General features: G+C 37.9%; 1 protein-coding gene across 2 annotated transcripts in view; it reads right to left on the bottom strand.

The window, feature by feature from the left end:
- The window catches only part of Sos (Son of sevenless guanine nucleotide exchange factor), a 669,490-nt gene that overhangs the window by 559,987 nt on the left and 83,671 nt on the right, over window positions 1–25,832 (bottom strand). For both annotated transcript variants that reach the window (XM_090376631.1, XM_090376632.1), the window contains exon 4: window positions 16,094–16,174. In XM_090376631.1, coding sequence (XP_090232757.1) covers window positions 16,094–16,174 — 81 coding nt within the window. The remainder of the gene's footprint in view (window positions 1–16,093; window positions 16,175–25,832) is intronic.

The following is a 25,832-nucleotide window of genomic DNA, read 5'->3' as shown; positions in this document are numbered from 1 at the left end:
GAACTATAACTGTGGTCATGTCTAGATGATCCTGCACTGCTTCTTTAACCAGTGCCTCCATTAATTTCCCCGGAACAGAAGTTAAATTAACAGGTCTGTAATTATTCATGTCACCCTTTGATCCCCCTTTGTGAATTGGTGATACATTTCCACATCTCCAGTCCATGGGGACTGGAGATGTGGAAATGTATCCGAGGAAGTATCCGAGTCCGGAAATGTATCCGAGGAAGTATCTGAGAAGTATCTGTGGAAATGTATCTGAGTCCGAGGAAGCTCTCATAATTATGGCTAAGGATTTGCTTACTTTTTCTTTGCTGCCTCCTTTAATATAACTGGATAGATCGTCCACAGCAGGTGATTTTCTTATGTTTAACTTCAAAAATTTCTCCTCCACTTTGCTCTCTGTTATTACAAAATCATTTAGCTCCCTGCCAGAGTTCGATAAACTTTTGGCATTCCCCTTCCTGAATATCTCCTCATTTGTGAATGCAGAGGCAAAATGCTCACTCGGTCTGTCAGCTACCTGAGCAGGATGATCAACAGTAGAATCATCAATATCAAGTGGATCAATCTGATTCATACCCTCCCTTCTAGAGTTTACATAACTAAAGAAGTCTCTACTGTTTTTCTTTGCATCCTTTGCCAAAGATTTCTTGTAATCTGCTTTTGCTTGCCTAACCTCCTTTGTGACCTGATTAGAGACTGGTTTGTATCTACCATAATCTTCTGTGTAACCTGATAGTTTATATGCAATCCATTAATTTTTCTTCTCTGTCACGAGTCTCATTAGTTCATCTGACATCCATTTAGGCCTAAATCTTGAACAATATTTCTTAGTTAATATGAAAAGTCTAGTAGCTTCCAGAACTAATTCTTTGAAAACTTCCCATTTAGAATTTGCTGTTGGTAACATCATCATCAGTTGGTCCCACTGTATAGAATTTAAATACTGTCTCAGACCACCATAGTCGCCTTACGAAAGCAAAAATCCTTCCATTTATCCCTGATGGTAGTTACCTCTTTGAGTAAATCCCACTTCAGCACACTGTAATCACTGCTACCTAGCGGTTCCTTTATCTGCAGATTCTCAATGCATGAAGAATCACTACTGATAATCAGATCAAGAGTATTACTCCCTCTAGTTGCTTCCTGAACATGCTGCTGTAGAAAATAATCATCCAATAAATACACAAAAGCCTTGCTAGTGTGTGAGTGACCAACCCACAAATTCCAATCAATATATGGGAAATTAAAATCTTCCATTATAATACATCTGATTTACTCGACCACTCTATTTCCCTGTGCAGTTGTTCATTGTTCTCATCAGAGTCATTAGGCCTATAACACTCTCCTATCCTCATTTTTTCTTTCCCAGTGCTTATATCACACCAAACTAACTCAACATTGCACTTTCCACCCATGTCAAGTGGAGATACTGCCTTAGATTTTGTGTTTCTTAACTAACAGCATAACCCCTCCTCAGTTCCTAACCTGTCTGTACACATTATACTCGCCAAAATTCCAATTCTGCATTCCTTATATCTGTAACCACATTTATGATATCCCAACAATATCTGCCTTTGATGTTTCAAAGAGCACCTGAAATACATCAAATTCATTTACTAAACTCCTAGAATTGGTGTACATGCAAGTATACATGCACCTGTTCTTACTCTTAGTTACCCTAACATACAGTTTTAGCAAGAAAAATATTATAGTGTCATGAAAAAAAAAAAAAAAAACCTAGTAAATTGACTAGTTCCCTCTTAAATTTATTCAAACCAACCACTCTGCAAAAGCAGAAATTTGTTTCAACATTCAACTACCTGTTGACTAAAAGCAAATTTCCATGTGTCTATCCTGCAACCATCCTTCTTCAATTTAAATTTATGCCCCCTTGTGCTGTCTGTGGAAGAGGGAGGATGCAATCAGCTTACTCAATCCTTCAAACCCATCAACACCTCAATCACATCTTGCAGGTGACTAGTGATCAGATATTGCAACTGAAGAAATGAATGAAACCTTTCTTCTTAAAAGCACCCTTTTATTATGCTCAATAATCTCATTGCTCTTCTTTGCACCCATTTCACAAATCAACAACCTGCCTAAAAATGAGGCTTCAAGACTTGTATCCACTACCAAAGATATGGCCTGACAATTGCCTTAACCAACAGGATAATCACCTCCTTATCCCTGCTGGAAAAATTCCTGCACATCATTGATAAAACTCTCTTGGGCTGTTCTCATAACCTTTCTTCACTCCACAGAAAACTCCATACCTGAGTGCATAATTACCCAAAGATCTTTTTCACTCTCTGCAAACCTCATTCTACCACACAGTTCGTATTGCTATTCTTCAATACTGCTACTCATATAAAGTACCTTAAATCTATCAATGTTAAACTTCAATTAATACACCTTAACTCACTGACTAATTTTTATACATACTGATGCACTAGCATACCACAACTACTGTCATTAACCACCCTGGCAACCTTTGTATCATATCATACGCAAACTTATACATTAAGCCTGACATGGCTTCTTCAATATCAATAAATACTGAAAACAATGATGGTCTCAGCAATGAACCCTAGGGTAATCGATTAATAACAGTAGTTCAAGAGCAGTGCCCACTGACAACCACTGTCTTCTCCCACTCAACCATCCTTTTATCCATAGTAGTTACTTGTCCCTAATTCCACACTGCTGCAATTTGTACAGCAATCTTTTAAGTTTAACCCTTTCAAAAGCTTTTCTGAAATCTAAGTATGCAATGTTAAAATTTTTTTTTGCATCCAGTTCATTTGTCACTACACAGTATCCAACCAGATCAGTCAGACAAGATTCACCCAGTAACAAACCCATGGTGTGACTGCCATATAACTGCATTCATGTCTAGATGGTCCTGAATTACCTATTTATCCAGCAACTCCATTATTTTCCCTGGAAAAGAAGTCAAGCTAACATGTCTGTAGTTACTCACTTCATCCTCTGATTCCACCATGTGAATTGGGGAGGGATACATTCACAGATCTCCAGTACACAGAGACCCTTCCTCCAATAAATCTAAGAATGCTGTCATAATTATGGCTAAAGATTTTCTGACCTCTTCTGCTGGCTTTCTGAATACAATTGGATAGATCCCATCCACCCCGAGCGTCGTTTACATTCACCTTCAACAATTTCTCTTCCACTTTCTTCCGAGTTATTATCACAAAATCATTTAGCTCTCTGCTAGAATTTGAACATTCTACCTCATGAGCCTTGCACAGTCTCTCCAGAACCAACCCTTCCCTATCTCTTCCATCATGCAGTATGATTGATGATTTTTGAGGTTATGATGAATGCCGTGGAGAGATCCAATATTCCTTACATTTCGAGGGTACAGCTCTAAAACGGTGTTCGCAGGCCTGCCGCTAGTTAGTACACCGGACTGAACCTATTGGTAACTCTCCAGGAAGCTTCCGGATCAGCTAGTGTATAATCTTGCTACCTCTACTCTGCCAGATAGTGACTGGAGGGAGTCCGAGTAGTGTGTATGCGGGGAACATTGTCGAGGTCACGTTATGTCAAGGATATAGGTATATTCTTACCACATGTACGCCATATCCAAAAATTTCATTACTTCATACAGCATGTCCCACCCACTTTTTCTTACTATTCAATACACCATGAATTGTCAAAATAATAGAGCAAGCTTATCTGCGAAAAGATCTAAACCTCCCAAGGACTTCCTAATTCATTTCACAAATATACGTGGTCTCAATTCTAATCTCAACGATGTCCATTTCCACTTGCAGTCTTCCAAACCCCATGTACTTTTTCTGCTGACTGAATCTCAGTTATCAGTTGATTCAACTACTGCTCATCTCAGATGTCCAAATTATTTGCTGTATGATTCCTTTCGCCTCAAAGGTGGTACTTGTGCATATGTCCGTTCTGATATTCCCTGTCAGAGACTTGGCAATTTGGAATCTCCTCTCTTTGATCTTCTCTGGCTTAAAATCTCTCTACCTCATTGTGTAAAATTCATCTGTTGTCTCTACCATTCTCCCAACTCCACTAATCACTTGGAGCTCTTTGACTTCCTCTCTTTGCAACTTGACTTTCTCCAGTCCAACTTTCCTAAAAGTGATGTAATTTTCCTTGGTGATTTTAACGTTCACAACTCCAGCTGGCTTCCGTTTTCTAGTCAGACCGACCCAGCAGGTCGAGATGCTGAGGCTTTTGCAATTAATAATGACCTAGCACAGATTGTTCATTTACCTACAAGAATACCGGACAATCCTAATCATACAGCCAATACGCTTGATCTTTTTCTCACAAACAACCCTTCTAAGTACAAGGTTGAAGTGAGAGGTCCTTTAGGCACTTCAGATCACAACTTGGTGATTGCCTCTTCTCCAATGGAACCTTTATCTCATGGCTATTCCCAACCTCGTATTGTTTGGCATTACAAGAACGCAAAATGGGATGACCTGCGAGACTTCTTTTCTTCTTTTCCTTGGTCTGATTACTGTTTCAAAACTTCTGATGTCAACGTTTGCTCAGATCGTGTCGTGTCAGTGAAATTATTCTTGCAGGAATGGAATCCTCTATCCCACACTCCACTTTAAAATCTCGTCCTTTATCTAAACCTTGGTTTTCCAATAAATGTGCTAAGGCTGTCCAAGAGAAGCACGTTGCATATTGTAATTGGCTTGTTTCTAATTCTTCAGTTTCATTTTCTGCCTACACCAAAGCTCGCAACAATTGTAAAGCAGTTATTAATCAGTCCAAACTAGAGTTTGAACAGGCTAAGAGTAGAAAACTTGCTTCTTGCCCTAATGGTAGCCGAGTATTCTGGTCTCTTGCCAAAGCTATTGGCCGCAACTTTTGCCCATCTCTGCTCCCACCTCTGTCCAAACCAGATGGTTCTGTTGACACTTCAGCCAAGGATAAAGCTGACCTGCTAGCATCCCATTTTTCTTTGAGCTCATGTATTAATGATCTTGGTAAAACACCTCCCACCATTCCTAACACGCTCCATTCAATGCCTCCTGTGGTCTTCCGTCAAAAGGATATCAGGATTTTGATGAATCTTGATGCTAAGAAAGCTCCAGGTCCTGATGGTATTTCTCCACTTCTTCTCAAAACCTGTGCCGCCTTTTTTCACTTTCTTATTCCAAAGGTGTTTTTCCTTCTGCTTGGAAATTTGCTCATATCCAGCCAGTTCCTAAAAAGGGTGACAAATCCCTCCCATCCAATTATCGTCCCATTGCAATTACTTCTACTCTTTCTAAAGTAATGGAGAAATCAATTAACCGCCAACCCTTAAACTACTTAGAAACCTTCCGTCTGATCAACGATCGCCAGTATGGATTCCGTCAGTGTCGATCCACTGGTGATATTCTGGCTTATGTTACCCATTTATTGACTAATTCAATGGAAAGGTTCGGTGAAACACAAGTAGTTGCTCTTGACATCTCAAAGGCTTTTGATCGTGTTTGGCATAAAGGTCTTCTAAACAAACTTCCATCTTATGGTTTGCCAACTGTTTTTAGTAATTGGTTATCCAGTTTTCTCTCTGATCGCTCACTGAGGGTGATGGTAGATGGCTCTCTGTCTTCTAACTTCTCCACTAATGCCGGTGTCCCCCAAGGTTCAGTTCTTTCCCCCACTCTTTTCCTCTTGTATATCAATGACCTTCTTTCATTGACTGGAAATCCTATCCATAGTTTTGCCGATGATAGCACATTGCATTCAACTTTCCATTTTGAGAAACGTTGTCCAGCTCAATCAGCTTCGAGTTCTCGAAAATCTGCTGCCAATTCCTTAAATGCCGATCTTCAGGTAATTCTCCAGTGGGGCAAAGACAACTTAGTTGATTTCAACCCTTCTAAAACTCAATCTTGTCTTATATCTCGCAAAAAAGGATTCTTCTGCTCCTATGCTTATCTTTAGTGACACTCCGATTTCTAGGCAAAATGATATATCTCTTTTGGGGATTACCCTGACTTCTAATCTCTCTTGGCACAAGCACATTACAAATATTGCTTCCTCTGCATCTAAAAAACTTGGTTTTCTCTTTCGCTCTCGGCGTTACTTTTCTCCCAAACAGCTGCTCACTCTGTATAAATCGCAAATCCGCCCTGCCATGGAATATTGTTCCCACATCTGGGGTGGTACCCCCAAAACCTCTCTCAGGCTTCTTGATTCCATTCAGAAGTGGGCAGTTAGGTTAATTAATGATTCATCTCTAACATAGTCTCTCCACTCGCTTTCTCATAGACGCACTGTTTCTGCTGCATGCCTCTTCTACAGATACTTCCATGGGCACTGTTCTTCTGAATTGGCTTCTATAATTCCCTCTCTCTCTTTCAAAACAGTCCGAACACGTGCCGCCACCAGCCAACATCCATTTACTGTCCAACTTCAAACCCACAGAACCAACTTTTCATCTTCCTCCTTTATTCATTCAACTGCCGTTTTCTGGAACAACCTTCCTTCATACGTATTTCCTGACAATTACAATCTACAGAAGTTCAAGTCCAATATCAACAAATATCTTCTTTCGTCTTCTCAACCTCCAACCCAAGCACGGTACTAAGTACTATAGGTTATAATACCTCTCGTGTTTGGGGTTCTCATAAAAAAAAAAAAAAAAAAGAGTAACAGAGCTCTTGTCATGTACTCCCTCCTATCATACCTGGGCAAAATTGTAGACCTTTCAAATTTAATCCTAACCTGCAACTTTTCTCATCATTTCCCATTACTTTTCAAGTAAATCCTGAGATCTCCTACTCTTAATATTATTAGTACCAACATGTACAGTGATATCACCATTTATTCCTTTGGTATGGTTGAATTAAAAGTAGAGGAAGAATGGGATTTGGTAGTTACAATATCAGCAACATGAAATTCTCCAAGCAGTGTAGTTAGAAAGGCCCACAATATCTTATCAATGATTTTTGAAAGTCTATTGTAGACAGGGAGATCACAATCCTACTGTATAAGGCGATCAGAATACTTCGAATACTACATCCAAGCATGAAACCACACCTTAAAAAAGGACATTTATGTTCCTTGAAAGGGTAGGCAATCTGCCTTTTTTTAAACCTGCAAAAGTATGTTTAACCTGGTAACCAGGCACCTAAGAGACGACCTGATTGGATCTATGAGGTTCTAAAGGGGATAGTAAAATGAATGTAGAAAAAATTTTCACTCTTATAAATGATTCAAGTCTAGGGGCCATAAATTCACATTACAGGAAAGAGGTTTAGACTGGACTGTACACAAGTTTCTTTTAGGTAGAAAGTTTTTAATTAGTGGAATAAGTGTTACCTACTGAAGTAGTTGATCAACAGCTGAGCGAAATTGAAAAGTCAACCAAATAGTTACCTGCTATTCACCTGACTTTTGAATGATGATAGAAATACAAATAGTTTATTTTTATTTTGCTTATTATGATCATTATTATTTATTATAATCGTTATTATTATTTATTTTAATTATTTATTGCATGGTGCAGCAAGAGCAAAGGGCTTCCTTGCACTATAATGACCAACGTGTCAAATTTACATTAAACTTTCCTGATCCATTTAAAATAAGATAAATATCTCATTCCAATTTTGAACAGTAATTCCCATTGTTTATTGCTCTACATCAACACAGGTCAGGCAGTGCATCTCTCAATCAGTTAATATTGAAAACATATCATTCAAAAATAAAGAATAAAAATGACCAAGTACAGAATTACTCTAGTACTCCGTTCTGAATGGAAATTGGGGGGGGGGACAGTCTCCTTGATATTTTATTATAATTATTAATAATAATTTCAACTGACTGCCATAAGCCAACCCCTTAACAGCTGGACAGTGTTCAGCAAAACTCATTCAAAACAACAAAAACAAATAAGAATGAAAAGTGAGTATTTTATATGCAAATAAAAAATAATTTTATTATTCAAAATGAAAATTATTCTGTTAAGAATAAATTATCACTTATTCATTATTCAAACAGTTTTATTCACAATGTCATTAAAAATAACTGTTTTGGTGAGGGGGTGAGAATTATTTTTAATGTAAATTAAAATGAAAAAACCTTTGCCAACTGCAATTTGGGAGCATATATTTTTTTTTTTTTTTCCTTTGTAACCCAAACAAAACCAACTATTTGCTTACAGCTTTGATGGTCAACCTCCTTGACTGATGCTATTCCCATTATTTTTCAAGTACATAAATAATACAGGTATGTTGCTGGTGAGCCAGTGTGGGCATGGGTGTTATGAGAAAAGGATAATTTTACAATTGCATTATATACAGTTATACAGTTAGTTTTATATACAGTTAGATATTATATACAGTTAGTTAGGTCCTTGAGGTTGTCACAGACATTCTCTCAGATATGCCAAACAAGCTGTACTTGCTACCTGGGAGTCTAAAACGCTGATGGAACTGATATTCGGGTGACACTCAAGTCAAGTGGACCCAATTTCGGCTAAGTCCGGATGGTCTGTGACAGCCAAATCCTCTGCTTGCACTTTCACGATGGTGGGACTGTTAGTAATCCTGGGTATAACCTCCATGCACAAGTACATGGTGGGTGACCACCCAGGTGTGAACCAACGTAAGCAGGGGTCGAGGTGTGGTGCCTACAGCACATAAAGGAATGCCGCCCCTCTATGTTACCAGGCAGTACTAGGTGGTAGATGACGCTCATCACTCGTGAAATACCACCACTTTGCTTATTGGAGGCTTGAAGTGGTGGAACCCATGTTTAGTCTCTAGAGCTAAGTTCCCGTCAACCCTTCCCTATCTCTTCCATCATGCAGTATAATTGATGACTTTTGAGGTTATGATGAACATCGTGGCGAGATCCAATATTCCTTACATTTCGAGGGTACAGCTCTAAAACGGTGCTCGCAGGCCAGCTGCTAGTTAGTACACTGGACCGAACCTATTGGTGACTCTCTAGGAGGCTTCCGGATCAGCTAGTGTATAATCTTGCTACCTCTACTCTGCCAGATAGTGACTTGAGGAAGTCCGAGTAGTGTGTATGCGGTGAACATTGTCGAGGCCACGTTATGTCAAGGATATAGGTATACTTTTACCACGTGTATGCCATATCCAAAAATTTCATTACTTCATACAGCATGTCCCACCCACTTTTTCTTACTATTGAATACACCATGAATTGTCAAAATAATAGAGCAAGCTTATCTGCGAAAAGATCTAAACCTCCCAAGCACTTCCTAATTCATTTCACAAATATACGTGGTCTCAATTCTAATCTCAACGATGTCCATTTCCACATGCAGTCTGCCAAACCCCATGTAGTTTTTCTGACAAATTTCAGTTATCGGTTGATTCAACTACTGCTCATCTCAGATGTCCAAATTATTTGCTGTATGATTATTTTTGCCTCAAGGGTGGTACTTGTGCATATGTCCGTTCGGATATTCCCTGTTTAATTTGGCAATTTGGAACCTCCTCTCTTTGATCTTCTCTGGCTTAAAATCTCTCTACCTCATAGTGTCAAATTCATCTGTTGTCTTTACCGTTCTCCCAACTTCACTAATCACTTGGAGCTCTTTGATTTCCTCTCTTTGCAACTTGACTTTCTCCAGTCCAACTTTCCTAACAGTGATGTAATTTTCCTTGGTGATTTTAATGTTCACAACTTCAGCTGGATTCCGTTTTCTAGTCACACCCACCCAGCAGGTCAAGATGCTCAGGCTTTTGCAATTACTAATGACCTAGCACAAATTGTTCATTTACTTACAAGAATAACGGACAATCCTAATCATACAGCCAATATGCTTGATCTTTTTCTCACAAACAACCCTTCTAAGTACACGGTCGAAGTGAGAGGTCCTTTAGGCACTTCAGATCACAACTTGGTGATTGTCTCTTCTCCAATGGAACCTTTATCTCATGGCTATTCCCAACCTCGTGTTGTTTGGCATTACAAGAATGCAAAATGGGATGACCTGCGAGTCTTCTTTTCCTTGGTCGGATTACTGTTTCAAAACTTCTGATGTCAATGTTTGTTCAGATCGTGTCGGTGAAATTATTCTTGCAGGAATGGAATCCTTTATCCCACACTCCACTTTAAAATCTCGTCCTTTGTCCAAACCTTGGCTTTCCAATAAATGTGCTAAGGCTGTTCAAGAGAAAAATGTTGCATATCGTAATTGGCTTGTTTCTAATTCTTCAGTTTCATTTTCTGCCTACACCAAAGCTTGCAACAATTGTAAAGCAGTTATTAATCAGTCCAAACTAGAGTTTGAACAGGCTAAGAGTAGAAAACTTGCTTCTTGCCCTAATGGTAGCCGAGCATTCTGGCCTCTTGCCAAAGCTATTGGCCGCAACTTTTGCCCATCTCTGCTCCCACCTCAGTCCAAACCAGATGGTTCTGCTGTCACCTCAGCCAAGGATAAAGCTGACCTGCTAGCATCTCATTTTTCTTCCAGCTCATGTATTAATGATCTTGGTAAAACACCCCCCCACTATTCCCAACACGCTCCATTCAATGCCTCCTGTGGTCTTCCGTCAAAAGGGTATCAGAAGGATTTTGACGAATCTTGATGCTAAGAAAGCTCCAGGTCCCGATGGTATTTCTCCACTTGTTCTCAAAACCGGTGCTCCTGAACTTACTCCTATTCTTTGCCGCCTTTTTTCACTTTCTTATTCCAAAGTTGTTTTTCCTTTTTTTTCTAAATTTGCTTATATCCAGCCAGTTCCTGAAAAGGGTGACAAATCCTTCCCATCCAATTATCGTCCCACTGCAATTACTTCTACTCTTTCTAAAGTAATGGAGAAATCAATTAACCGCCAACTTTTAAACTACCTAGAAACCTTTCTTCTGATCAACGATTAGTATGGATTCCATCAGTGTCGATCCACTGGTGATATTCTGGCTTATGTTACCCATTTATAGACTAATTCAATGGAAAGGTTCGGTGAAACACAAGTAGTTGCTCTGGACATCTCAAAGGCTTCTGATCGTGTTTGGCATAAAGGTCTTCTAAACAAGCTTCCATTTTATGGTTTTCCAACTGTTTTTAGTAATTGGTTATCCAGTTTTCTCTCTGATCGGTCACTGAGGGTGATGGTAGATGGCTCTTTGTCTTCTAATTCTCCACTAATGCCGGTGTCTCCCGAGGTTCAGTTCTTTCCCCCACTCTTTTCCTCTTGTATATTAATGACCTTCTTCCATTGACTGGAAATCCTATCCATAGTTTTGCTGATGATAGACATTGCATTCCACTTTCCATTTTGAGAAATCTTGTTCTGCTCAATCAGCTTCAACTTCTCGAAAATTTGCTACCAATTCCTTAAATGCCGATCTTCAAGTAATTCTTCAGTGGGGCAAAGACAACTTAGTGAATTTCAACCCTTCTAAAACTCAGTCTTGTCTTATATCTGGCAAAAAGGATTCTTCTGTTCCTATGCTTATCTTTAGTGACACTCCGATTTCTAGGCAAAATGATATATCTCTTTTGGGGATTACCCTGAATTTTAATCTCTCTTGGCACAAGCACATTACAAATATTGCTTCCTCTGCATCTAAAAAACTTGGTTTTCTCTTTCTCTTTACTTTTCTTCCAAACAGCTGCTCACTCTGTAGAAATCACAAATCCGCCCTGCCATGGAATATTGTTCCCACATCTGGGGTGGTGCCCCCAAAACCTCTCTCAGGCTTCTTGATTCCATTCCGAAGAGGGCAGTTGGTTAATTAATGATTCATCTCTAACAGAGTCTCTCCACTATCTTTCTCATAGACGTACTGTTTCTGCTGCATGCCTCTTCTACAGATACTTCCATGGGCACTGTTCTTCTGAATTGGCTTCTATAATTCCCGCTCTCTCTTTCAAAACAGTCCGAACACGTGCCTCCACCAGCCAACATCCATTTACTGTCCAACTTCAAACCCACAGAACTAACTTTTCATCTTTCTCATTTATTCATTCAACTGCCTTTTTCTGGTACAACCTTCCTTCAGATGTATTTCCTGAAAATTACAATCTACAGAAGTTCAAGTCAGTTTATTATTTTTAATATATATGTCGTATATATAAGTAAGTAAATATGCCCCCTCACACACACAGAGGTATACACTGTATACCATTTGGAATTCGATTAACAAATATCTCCTTTCGTTTTCTTAACCTCCAACCCAAGCATGGTACTAAGTACTATAGTTTCTAATACCCCTCGTGTTTGGGGTTCACATTAAAAAAAAAAAAAAAAAATACAGTTATACAGAGATTTTTATCAGGACATCTGTATTAGCCATCCTATTAATTAGGAATTTTTTATCCAAATTAAGAGCTTGTACTATAATGCCATATTTTCCCAGTTTCTTATAGGCAAAATGACTGAGACTGATTCAACAGTCTTTTTATATCCAAGTATAATAACATCCATTTGGATATTTTTATCAGCTGCTTGTCTTAAATCTTGTTTGAGGATTAAGAGATTGGTTGGGATAGAATGACCTGTTGAGATCCCATGATTGTACTCCTGAATCTTTATGATAGGTGAAGTTAAGTGTGAAAACAGAAGAGAGTCTAAAAATGGAGGGTTGTGAACTGGTATTTACAGTAAAAAAATTAATAGTGTATTGCTGGAATTATTTAAAGAAATTAAAATTTTCGACTGTCATTAACTCTGAATATATTATTTGAGACACAGACAGTCTGGAAGCTAAAATGAGCCTCAATGAGTCATTCAGATCTTTCAGAGTATTAGTAATATTTGGCCTATATACTAAATAATAATCATTTTAAATCTATTTCTTTAATAAAATTACTCAGTTCTTACCTCTGATGATGAAGTTTATAATTTGATGTGATATACACAGAACTATAATTACATTACACTTTTTGTTTATTTTGACAATTTGATTATTCTTTGAATTTTTAAAAGCACTACTACCAGGGCTGTAGTGAAGCGTATATGTGGATAATATGCCAAATACCCTCTGGATTTTTTTAGGCGAATAGAGTATACCTTCTGGTGTTTGAAAGACTCAAAAACAAATATTATTAAAATATTTACTGAAAATTAAAAAATAAATTTATCAGAATTTAATTCTTAGGCAATACTTATAGTTTTATTATTTTTAATATATATGTCGTATATATAAGTAAGTAAATATGCCCCCACACACACACAGGTATACACTATATACCATCTGGAATTCGATTAATAAGGCTGATACGCACAGATACTCACTGCTTTTTGTAACATTCAGAGTATACCTTCTGCTAATTTTACAACTACAGCTGACTACCACAAGGTACTTTTCTCACAGTGTAGCTGTAGCTGTTTTGGAATTGGACAGTGTCTGAAGCAAAACCATCTCTGATGATGATTCGTAGACTCTCTCTCTCTCTCTCTCACCAATTTTTATATAAGAGGGTTAAGAGTGTGAATAAACAATATGCAGATACCAAGGGTATATGCTAGCTACTTGCTCTTTGCTGGAATGGAAACAGAGTATTAGTAATAAAAGGGCTAGATAAGGTGAATGGGCATAAAAGGGACTTCACTCCACATGCCATGTCCAGAGATCCTTTTCTCTCTTAAAAATTATTCAAGAGGGTACAGCTATTCCCTGTTTTGCATGCATTTGTTCTTGTGAATTTTTTTGAGAACTAGAATTAAAATGAATAGTTACACTGTGGCATGAACTTATGGGAACACAAGCATAAATTATTCGCACAATTTCAATTTTGCCAGTGTACTGGTTTCATTAAGTTAAAAATGAAAGGGTCTAACAGTTTCATGATTTTGTTATTAACATTTTTTATTGTTTTTAGTAGACTTGATAAAAAGTTGTTCCATACAAAATAATTACAAAAAAACACTTTTATAGTTTCAAATTTTTCATTAGAAAAATAAATTACACAACTAATGCAATCTATTACTAAAAGGTCATGCACATACTTAAGCAGAATTCAAAAAATCAAACTTTAACAGAAATAAAAGGGACATTGGACACCTGTATAGGTGTCCAACTCTTATGTGTGTAAATATTTTTATGACTGGGGACACAAGGCACTGCTGCTGGATAAATGGAGAGAACTGTCATTATTATAACAGCATTCAAAATGCCCTTTCAATATTATATCTGAATATCTTACCATTACAGTTAAGAATCCATACAAGACCAAAGATGTTGGCTTACTCTAGAGCATAAGCCAACATAAGTTCGTGTGTTAAAAAATCAACTTATGAGATCAAAAAATCCCAGATTGAGTCAATAAAAAGAAGTAGGCTTGCTTTTGTTACTGATCACAGTTGTTCCCCTTCAGAGTAGCTCCCACGTGAGTTTATACCCTGGGTCTAGTGATTCTGGCACCGCTGGAAACACCACTGGAACTAATTTTTTTTTTTTTATCAGCCAAAAATCACTGCCCCTGTTCAGGACTTATTTGGCAAAATTTTTTTTCCTAAGATGCTTCAAAATCTCCAGGTAATAATGCTGGTTAACTGTTTGGCCTTGAGGCACAAATTCATGATGAATCAAGCCCTTGCAGTGGAAAAATATCACCAACATACTTTTGACATTGGATTTGACTTGCCTTATCTTCTTTAGACAGAGATGTTTTGGATTTCCAATGATATGACTGTTGTTTCATTTCAGGGTCATAGCAGTAAATCCATGTTTTGTCTCTGTTATTACCCTTGGGAGGAAGTTTTGATTATTTCTCACCTCATCCAACAGTTCCTGGCTGACAAAGACACTCCTCTGTTTCTTCTCCTGACTCAGGCACAAACTTTGCAGAGATCCACTGAATATTCAATTCCTCCACTAAAATGCACTGGCACATTGCATAAGAGAGTCCTAGCTGGTCAGTAATACTATCCATGGTCTTTTGTTGATCTTCATTGATGATTTGGAAAATATTCTCCATGTTTTCACTTGTGCAACTTGTCAATGAGTGACCTCAACACTCACAGTGTTCAACTAATGTTCTGCCACATTGGAATTGCAAGAAACACTCAAATGCTTGTGTTCGCCCCATGGGACTGTTGTCAAAAGCTGTTTTGAGCAACCTGTATGTTTTTCATGCTGTCTCCCCAAGTTTGAAACAATATTTCAGACAAATGCGTAGTTCCTTTCAATCAGCCATTTCACAAATAAATGAAACCATAATTAACGGGCACTATAATAAACAACTGTAGTGACACAAGAGCTGGCTATAGCAGCAAAATTCGTAAGACTGGCTTGGGAGATACTACAGTAGCAGCATCTAGTGACAGAACACTAATATTTGCAGTTCACAGTCAAGGCCATCAGTCCAGTAACCATCGGATACAGTCAAGGCTGCCAGTCCAAAAACTTGGTGCATGAAACATTTCATATTTAAGTTAATGCATTTCTAGTGAAAATGAAAACTATTTTGTTATGTTGCTGTTTGTTTGTAGGCTTTATGGTGCAAGAGCAGCAAAGGCCATAATGCGCCTAACTATGGTGATATTAAATACATAGTTATATCAGTATAGCTGTTATTCAAATTTATACTGCGTTGTACAGTTTTATCTGTTTGAGGAAACCAAAAATTTTGGTCACATGTGGCATATCTGCTAGAAGGTCAGAAATGCTGAGAGGTGTTCATCGGGGAAAATGAGGTAAACATAGCTTGTCGATCAGTACTATATTTGGGACAATCAATAAGTACAGGCTGGACAGTGAGCTGAGTGTTGCACCCTAAGCACCATGGTGGATCAGTGCCTGGAAGAAGATAAAGATGTGTCAGGTGCATGTGGCCTATTCATAGTCGAGCTAATTCTGCTACTTCATGTCCGTTCTCACGTATATTTGACTTCCAAGGCCTGAGATCTTTTTTTATACGGAGCAGCTTGTTAACAACTTTATTTTGCCAGATGCGTTGCCATTGCTCAAGGCTTTGCTTCTTTATAATTAACTTGAAATCAGAGGGTGGTATGCTGAAGGGTTGATCTACAGGATGTATAGCAGTTTTGACAGATAGGTTACTGTTATGGTATAATGGCTAATGCTATTATATAATATAAATAGACTATAAGCAGAACTTATAAACATTAAAGTTACAATATTAGTAGTAATTTGTTTTTACCTTGTCTGCACACATAGCAACTCTGATATCCTGGCATGTTATCTCCACATGTCTTATATTTTTGACATAATTACCTGCCAGCTGTAAGAAATGAAGTGTCATTACTATCCAGAATTAATGTAATAATTGGTAAACTGAAAGATAAGGTAACTGAAAATTATTGGTAATTGAAAGATTTTGAAAACCAGTGCCAAATTTGTAATTTTAAAAATAGTCTACTCCTAAATCTAACAAGGTTTCATTACAAAAAAAAAAAAAAAGAAAAAAAAGAAAAAAAAGATAGCGATTCTCCAAAAAGACAACTCAAAAATCACATTTAAAATGAAGAAACCAGACAAGTAAACTGACAGGAAACATGTCAGATCACTTGGTTTATATGTCTGTGAATGTTACATGAAACATATAAAATTCGCCAAAGAGAACATTTAAGAACTGTTCCATTTGTGAATGTAACATTAAGTTACAGGGTTTAATATTAAGTTACAGATATTCTGGCTGCATAAAAACCCTTATTAAATAAACAATCAAGACCATAATGATATAATATATAATATGAAATTTTGTACAAAAAATGTCTAAGAATATTCCAAATAAGTTCTCAAATTGTGAAATGGTTTAGAGCTGCTGTTCCAAATCTACCAAAATGCCACCCATTTTGCCAGATGCGTTGCCATTGCTCAAGGCTTTCCTTCTTTATAATTAACTTGAAATCCACCCATACTGCTAAAGCAGTATGGGTGGCATTCTAGTTTCTCTTACCAAAGTAGAGTTGCCACCCATAATGCTTTAGCAGGATCATCCCACTTTCTTCTCAAAATGTCCCATTTTTGACCACATTCTGTATTTTCTCTTTCATATGAATCTCTGGAGAACAAATATGACAGCAGAGTCCTGACCACTAATATTGCTGTTTTCTTTCAGAAGCTTCTGTTGTTATAGTCTTTCTTTCCAGTGCTCCTGGCTACAAGCACCAATAGCTTAATTTGCCTGTTGATAAAATGTGGATTAAGTATTTTATAAACGGCAGACTACCATAAACTACTAAAAACTGTGGAGTAAGTCTTACTGGTCCCTGTTAGCAATGCCAGTGTGGAAAAAGCAATTTTCAATTATTAAAAACTTGTGGACTAAGGAATAATATAAACTAAATGCAAAGTCCAGAACTGAATTTAAAAGTTTTCTTTTTTATTTCAGGAACAATTTTTAATTTCAATAAAATTTCCTCCAAATTTGTAGACTTTGTAAGAATGCAATTGAAATGAATAGAGCTGCCCCACATTGGAGCAGCAAAGCAACGTACAAAGTAGTGGGAATGCTGTGGCTCGGGGGGAGAACCGAAGGGGGCCATTCTCCAACCCATCACAGCCTAAAGAAATGTGCAACTTGTGAAATGTTTGCAGATCTTTCTGGGATGGGACATGATGTTGCCAAGGAGGATGTCTTTGTGGGTGCTCGATGTAAGCAGTGAGAAGAAGTTAGATGCCAACTCAGCATTGTTATGGGCTTTTTATGAGAGCTTGAAGGACATGGTATATGCCCTCGAAGAACTTAAATTGGGGGACCCATCACACTATCAGCAGCCCACATCAATGTCAGAGCTTGCACTTGATCATCAAGCAACACAGCAACAACACAGTGGCAACTTTCAAGGCAGAATGTACTTGCCCAAAGGACCTAGTTATAGTCGGTGAATCTATTGTCAGAGAGTTGGGAAATATATTGTGTAGAAAGGATAGGTGAAACATGACCAGGGTGTCTTCCAGGGGCAAAATCTGATGATGTTGTACAGTAGATATCATCTTTTAAGGACACAAAGGGTGATACTGTTGTACAGATTGGCAATAATGACATTAACAGTAGGAGATCTGTGGACTTTTTTTTTTTTTTTTTTTTAATGTAAACCCCAAACACGAGAGGTATTAGAACCTATAAGACAGTACCGTGCTTGGGTTGGAGGTTGAGAAGGCGAAAGAAGATATTTGTTGACATTGGACTTTAACTTCTGTAGACTGCAATTTTCAGGAAATACGTATGAAGGAAGGTTGTTCCAGAAAACGGCAGTTGAATGAATAAATGAGGAAGATGAAAAGTTGGTTCTGTGAGTTTGAAGTTGGACAGTAAATGGATGTTGGCTGGTGGCGGCACGTGTTCGGACTGTTTTTAAAGAGAGAGCGGGAATTATAGAAGCCAATTCAGAAGAACAGTGCCCATGGAAGTATCTGTAGAAGAGGCATGCAGCAGAAACAGTACTTCTATGAGACAGCGAATGGAGAGACTCTGTTAGAGGTGAATCATTATTAACCTAACTGCCCTCTTCTGAATGGAATCAAGAAGCCTGAGAGAGGTTTTGGGGACACCACCCCAGATGTGGGAACAATATTCCATGGCAGGGCGGATTTGCGATTTATACAGAGTGAGCAGCTGTTTGGAAGAAAAGTAAAGAGAAAGAGAAAACCAAGTTTTTTAGATGCAGAGGAAGCAATATTTGTAATGCGCTTGTACTAAGAGAGATTAGAAGTCAGGGTAATCCCAAAAAGAGATATATCATTTTGCCTAGAAATCGGAGTGTCACTAAAGATAACCATAGGAGCAGAAGAATCCTTTTTGCGAGATATAAGACAAGACTGAGTTTTATAAGGGTTGAAATTCACTAAGTTGTCTTTGCCCCCCTGAAGAATTACTTGAAGATCAGCATTTAAGGAATTGGTAGCAGATTTTCGAGAAGTTGAAGCTGATTGAGCAGAACAAGATTTCTCAAAATGGAAAGTGAAATGCAATGTCTATCATCAGCAAAACTATGGATAGGATTTCCAGTCAATGGAAGAAGGTCATTAATATACAAGAGGAAAAGAGTGGGGGAAAGAACTGAACCTTGGGGGACACCGGCATTAGTGGAGAAGTTACAAGACAGAGAACCATCTACCATCGAAATCCTTAGAGATGTCAAGAGCAACTACTTGTGTTTCACCGAACCTTTCCATTGAATTAGTCCATAAATGGGTAACATAAGCCAGAATATCACCAGTCGATCGACACTGACGGAATCCATACTGGCGATCGTTGATCAGGCGGAAGGTTTCTAGGTGGTTTAAAAGTTGGCGGTTAATTGATTTCTCCATTACTTTAGAAAGAGTAGAAGTAATTACAATGGGACGATAATTGGATGGGAGAGATTTGTCACCCTTTTTAGGAACTGGCTGGATATGAGCAAATTTCCAAGCAGAAGGAAAAACACCTTTGGCATAAGAAAGTGAAAAAAGGCTGCAAAGAATAGGAGTAATTTCAGGAGCACAGGTTTTGAGAACAAGTGGAGAAATATCATCGGGACCTGGAGCTTTCTTGGCATCAAGATTCGTCAAAATCCTTCTGACATCCTTTTGACAGAAGACCACAGGAGGTATTGAATGGAGCGTGTTGGGAATGGTGGGAGGTGTTTTACCAAGATCATTAATACATGAGTTGGAAGAAAAATGGGATACTAGCAGGTCAGCTTTATCCTTGGCTGAAGTGACAAAATCTAAGGAAATGCATCTAATTGACACTGGTGGACAATGCAATGTGAATCAGTGTGGTGTAACTTAAGCACTGGGAAAGGGAAAATGAGAGTAGGTGTGTGTTATATGCGTAACAAATCTGGTGAGTATAATGAGCAGTTGTGCAGAGAAATAGAGTGGGCCAGTAAATCAGAATGTCTTATAATGAAGGATTTTAACTTTCCACATATTGACTGGAACTTGTGGATTGGTCACTCACACACTATCAAGACTTCTGTGGATATGACTTTTCTACAGCAACATGTTTGAGAGGCAACCAAAGGCATTAACACTCTTGATCTAATCATCAGCAGTGATTCTTCATGCATTAAGAATCTGCAGATAAAGGAACTGCTAGTGGCAGTGATCAACAGTGTACTGATGTGGGATTTACTTAAAGATGTAACTACCATCAGGGTTAAGGGGAAGGGTTTTTGCTTTCATAAAGGTGACTGCAGTGGTCTCACAGAGTTTTTAAATTCTATACTGTGGGAACCACTGATGATGTTTCCAATGGTGAATTCAATGGTAAGTACTAAATGGGAAACCTTCACGGACTTAACGTTGGAGGGTACTAGGCTTTTTATCAACTAAGGAAAACTGTTCAAGGTTTACGCCTAAATGAATATCAGATGAGTTAAGGTGGCTCGTGGCAGAGAAGAAAAATGCATGGGATGCATAAAAATTATCAGGCGACAGAGAAGCCTATGGCAGATATAAACTAGTCTGTAATCAAGTCACAAAGGAGGTTAGGTGAGCGAAGGCAGATTACGAGAAATCTTTAGAAAAGGATGCAAAGACTTTAGTTACATAAATTTTAAAAGGAAGAGGATGAATCAGATTGGTCCACTTGATATCAATGCTTTGACTGTAGATGATCATTCTCAGATAGCTGCCAAACTAAATGAGTATTTTGCATCTACATTCACACATGAGGAGTTATTCAAGGAGGAGAGGACCAGATGTTTATCAAATTCTAACAGGGAGCTAAGTGATTTTGAAATAACTGAGAGCAAAGTGGAGGAGAAATTGTTGAAGTTAAACATAAGAAAGTCACCTGGGGTGGATGAGATCTATCCAGTTATATTAAAGGAGGCAGCAAAGGAAGTAAGCAAACCCATAGCCATAATTATGAAAGCTTCCTTGGACTCAGGGGAGGTACCCAAGGACCCCAATTCACAAAGGAGGATCAAAGAGCAACACAAGTAATTATAGACCTGTTAGTTTAACTTCTGTTCCAGAGAAATTAATGGAGGCACTGGTTAAAGAAGCACTGCAGGATCATCTAGACAAGACTGCAGTTATATTTCAGACACAGCATGAGTTTGTTAAGGGGAAGTGTTGACTGACAAATCTGATTGGATACTATGATATTTTCACAAAGGAATTGGATGCAAAGAATAAATTTGATATCATATACCTGGATTTCAGGAAAGCTTTTGATACTGTGGCACATGGAAGACTACTGTGCAAATTGGAGTAGTATGGCATTAAGGGCAAGCAGCTACAATGGATAAAAGGATGGTTGAGTGAGAGAAGACAGAGTTGTTATCAATGGATACTGCCCTTCATGGAGCAATGTTATTAGTGGAGTCCCCCCAGTTTTCGGCATTGGGCCCATTGTTGTTTTCAGTATTTATCAATTATATTGAGGAAGGTATATCAGGGTTAATGTCTAAGTTTGCCGAGGATTCGAAGGTTTGCAGGGTTGTTAATGACAGTTGTTTGTTATTTGGTTTTTAGGCCATATTGCTCCGGGGATATGCGGTGGTCATTCCCCTACCTTTCCACATCCTCCGTATTTGGTGGTCACAGGCTCAAACCCAGGCCTAATCAAGAAGCGCATGCTGTGCACTGCTGCTCCTGCACACGTGGCTACGGAGGCACCTGTTAATGACAGTAATGTTTGTTGTTTGTTATTTGGTTTTAAGGAGCATTAGCAATTAAGGCCATATTGCTCTGGGAATATGCGGTGGTCATTCCCTGACCATTCCGCATCCTCCATATTTGGTGGTGACGGGATCGAACCCTGGTCTAATCAAGAAGCGTGTGTTACGCACTGCAGAGTAGTGGAGAATGAAAAGGACCTGGGGTAATTGTGCAGTCAGATATGAAGTTCTCTGAGCAAGGGCAAAACACCTACAAAAGTAGCTCATAGTTTCTTGTCAATGATATACAGGAATTTTGCTAGCAGGGATAAGGGGGTGATTGTCCCCTTGTATAAATCAAAGGTCAGGCCACACCTTGAGTATTGTATTGAGTATTGTCTGGAGGCTTCATTTTAGAAAATGATGTAGAGCTGCGGGACGAGAGAAAGGCAACGAGATTGGTGAGTAGAACAAAGGGTTGGTGTTACCAAGAAAGGCTTAGGTTCTGCAACTGCAGCATCTGGAGACTAGGCACCTGTAAGGTGATCTAATTGAGGTGTATAAGGCCTTGAATGGATTGAGCAAACTCAATTCTAATGGGATTCTTCCTCTTGCTCAGATTACTCACCTGAGGGGGCATAAATTCAAACTGATGTGTGGAAATTTGTCTTTAGCCAGCAGGTGGTTGATAGTTGGAACAAACTTCCATTTATTGTAGTGGAGGTTGTTGTTGTTATTTGGTTTTTAGGAGCATTAGCAACTAAGGCCATATTTCTCCGAGGATATGTGGTGGTCATTCCCCGACCTTTCCGCATCCTCCATATTGGTGGTCACGGGCTCGAATCCCATCTAATCAAGAAACGTGTGCTATGCACTGCTGCTCCTGCCCACCTGGCTACGGAGGTACCTGTAGCAGAGGTAAGGAACTTAAATAAGTTCAAGGCAGAACTAGAGCAAATTTGGAGCGAATGGATGGGTGAAATGGGAAGGGTGTTTTTTTTTTTGGCTGATGCTATATAAGTTTGCTTTCTTGCATCATATGCCTTACTAATGCTAACTGGAAAGCCAAATGAAAAATATTAAATTTTAATATTTAAAATAAGTCTGTTACAAAATTTATATAATTATAATAAAACTGTACTAATCATAGATTTTACATGTATAGTGTGTGTTTTTATTGTTGAAAGGTGGCAACCCTAGGAGTAGGCCTAAACCCTTCAAGGGGCCAGTAATACATGCTGAAATTTGATATAAATTGAATCTTCCTTCTCAAATAGTGTCTGAAAATATACTTTTACTTTTATATACAGATTTATGTGTGCATGGAAGGAAGAAGTTAAAAATCGTAAATGGTGTTAAAAAACTTCCCAGCCCAACAAATGATGAAATCACATAATGATTTGAATTTTCTTTCTTAAGCAATGCCTGAACATCTGAAACTTGTCCTAATACACTAATTATGTCTATCTGAAAGTCAGTGATTTTGCAACCACATTAATGTTCCTCAACATTGTGAAACATTCCCAGGTGAAAAAAGGCACCTGGGGGAGATGGAATCTATCCAGTTATATTGAAGGAGGCAGCAAGGAAAGTTAGCAAACACTTAGCCATAATTATGAGAGTATCATTAGATTCAGGGGAGGTCCCGATGGACTGGAGCTGTACAAATGTATCCTCAATTCACAAAGGAGGTGCAAAGGGTGAAAAATAATTATAGACCTATTAAACTTCTGTACCGGGGAAAATAATGGAGTCACTGGTTAAAGAAGTGATGCAGTATCAACTAGACAAGACTGCAGTAATAGTTCACACACAGCATGGGTTTATTAAGTGGAAGTCTTTTCTGACCAATTTGATGTGGTCACAAAGGAACTGGATGCAAAAAATTATTTTGATATCATATACTTGGATTTCAGGAAAGCATTTGATATTGTTGCACATGGATCACTGCTTTACAAATTTGAGAAGTATGGCATTAGGGGCAAGTTACTACAAAGGATAAAGGGATGGATGAGTGAGGGATGCCAGAGAGAGTGGTAATAAATGGACTGCTCTACGTGGAGCCCATAGTTGTTTTTTGTATTTATCAATATCAATGAAGGTATATCAGGCTTAATGTCCAAGTTTGCAGATGACATAAAGGTTGGCAGAGTTGTTAATGACAGTAAAGACATTATGCTATTGCAACCGAATTTAGAAAAGTTAGGAAAATAGGTTGAGAAGTGACAACTAAAGTTTAACAGTGACAAATGAAAAGTACTGCATATGGGTATCATTAACACAAAAGAAATGTACCAACTGTGTGATACTACACTCAGGGAGGTGGAGAATAAAAAGATCTGGGGGTAATTGTGCAGTCAGATATGAAGTTCTCTGTGCAGTGCAGACAGATTGCCAGAGCAGGTCATGGAGTTTTGTCAATGATATATAGGAATTTTGCAAGCAGAGACAAAGAGGTGATTATCCCATTGTATAAGGCAATGGTCAAGCCACACCTTGAGTACTGTATACAGGTCTGGAGACCTCATTTTAGGAAGGATGTAGAGTTGCTAGAATGGCAACAAGATTAGTGAATGGAACGAAGGGTTGCTCTTACGAAGAAAGGCTTAAGTTTTGCAGATTACAGCGTCTGGAGACTAAGCACCTGCAATGTGATCTTGAGGTGTATTAAACCTTGATTCGTTTGAACATGCTCAATGCTGATGGGATTCTTCCTCTTGCTCAGAATAATCACCTGAGAGGGCATAAATTCAAATTGAGGAAAGACAGTTGTAGAATAGATGTGTGTAAGTTTGCCTTTAGCCAGTGGGTAGCTGATTGTTGGAACAGATTTCCATATGTTGTTGTGGAAGTTGATAGCTTAAATAAATTTAAGGCTGAACTAGACAAACATTTGGAGTGACCAAATGGGTGAAATGGGAAGTTTTTTTTTTTTTTGGCTAATGCTATATAAGCTTGCTTTCTTGCATGATATGCCTCAACTAATGCTAACTTAATCAAGCGATTTATTAATGTACCATATTCTTTTTCTACTAGGTCTCTAAGAAATTTCTTCAATGATGAAATAAGAAGTATTGCCTTTACTGAAGACAGCACCTTATAAATGACTAATTCTTTGTTTGTATATCGCAAACAAGATTACAGGCTGCGAATAGGTTCGTCTGAATTTGTTCCTGATAGATGCTATTGTAATTATAGTCTCCCGCAGCTTTCAGGGAAAGAGCTAAACATATCTAGGCAGGGAAGGAAGTCTACTGCAGCCACTATTTCAATCATCGGCAGTTTTGTTTTATGGTTTTCACATTCCCTTTATTAGTTTTTTTCACAGAAAGTCTACTTGTGGCTAATTCTTCCTTTGTATACAGCAAACAAGACGGTTTGGTTGCAGCCTATAAACAATACATTTTATAACCTTTTTATTATATATGCATCTGTACTGTAATATTGCAAGGTTGCATGAAGATAAGCTTAGAGGGCCCGAATGAGTTATTGGAAAAATTAATAAATGTAGTGTGACACACACACAACGAAGAATAAGATTACAATATAATTTGTAAATACACATTTTTTTTTTTTTTTGCAAATATTAATCAGCAATTTTCATATTATTAAACTGTGATTATTGTCAGTAATGTGGTTTTTGTGAACTGACTATTAGTATTTAGATGTTAAATAATAAATATTTCCTTTTGTTTTCTCATATTCTTTTATTATAACATTCATAAATATGCATAAATATGCACAATCTGCATATTTATATTTATTTATGCATATTTTAAATTTATATTTATGCATAATTATGCATAAATATAAATATACAGATCTGTTCGTAATACTTCAAGGTACCATCGTTATTATCATTATTATTTTTATGTTAATCTAGTTTAATTTCAGGTTATCTCCCATAGACATTCTCATTTTTTTCCATTTACAACTGACAGGTTAGCATCCCTACCCGATACACTGAAAATAAACATTTGTCTATATTTCATTATGGTTGCTGGGTATCTCTACTATAACTAGTAGTGGTCAGGATTCATAACCCAGTTTAATAATTAAAATTTAATACTTTTTCCTTGCTTGCTTAATCGTTCAGTAATGTGATTATATCCTATTATTTTTATTAATATTATGTTTCACACATATACATCATAGCAGAAACAGAGACCCTGCTTATTGCAGTGACTGCTACAGTTTTGGCTGCTGACCTCATGAAGAAGTAGTTAAAGCCCTAGGACCCACTACTTTAGGTAACATCATTACTATCATTATTATTTTTATGTTAATCTAGTTTAATTTCAGGTTATCGCTTTTACCTCGCAGGCATTCTCAATTTTC

This window comes from Mastigoproctus giganteus, chromosome 6, assembly GCF_048544385.1.
Source record: "Mastigoproctus giganteus isolate SK-2022 chromosome 6, ASM4854438v1, whole genome shotgun sequence".
Lineage (NCBI taxonomy): Eukaryota > Metazoa > Arthropoda > Arachnida > Uropygi > Thelyphonidae > Mastigoproctus > Mastigoproctus giganteus.
This window is presented reverse-complemented; position numbering and strand designations above follow the sequence as displayed.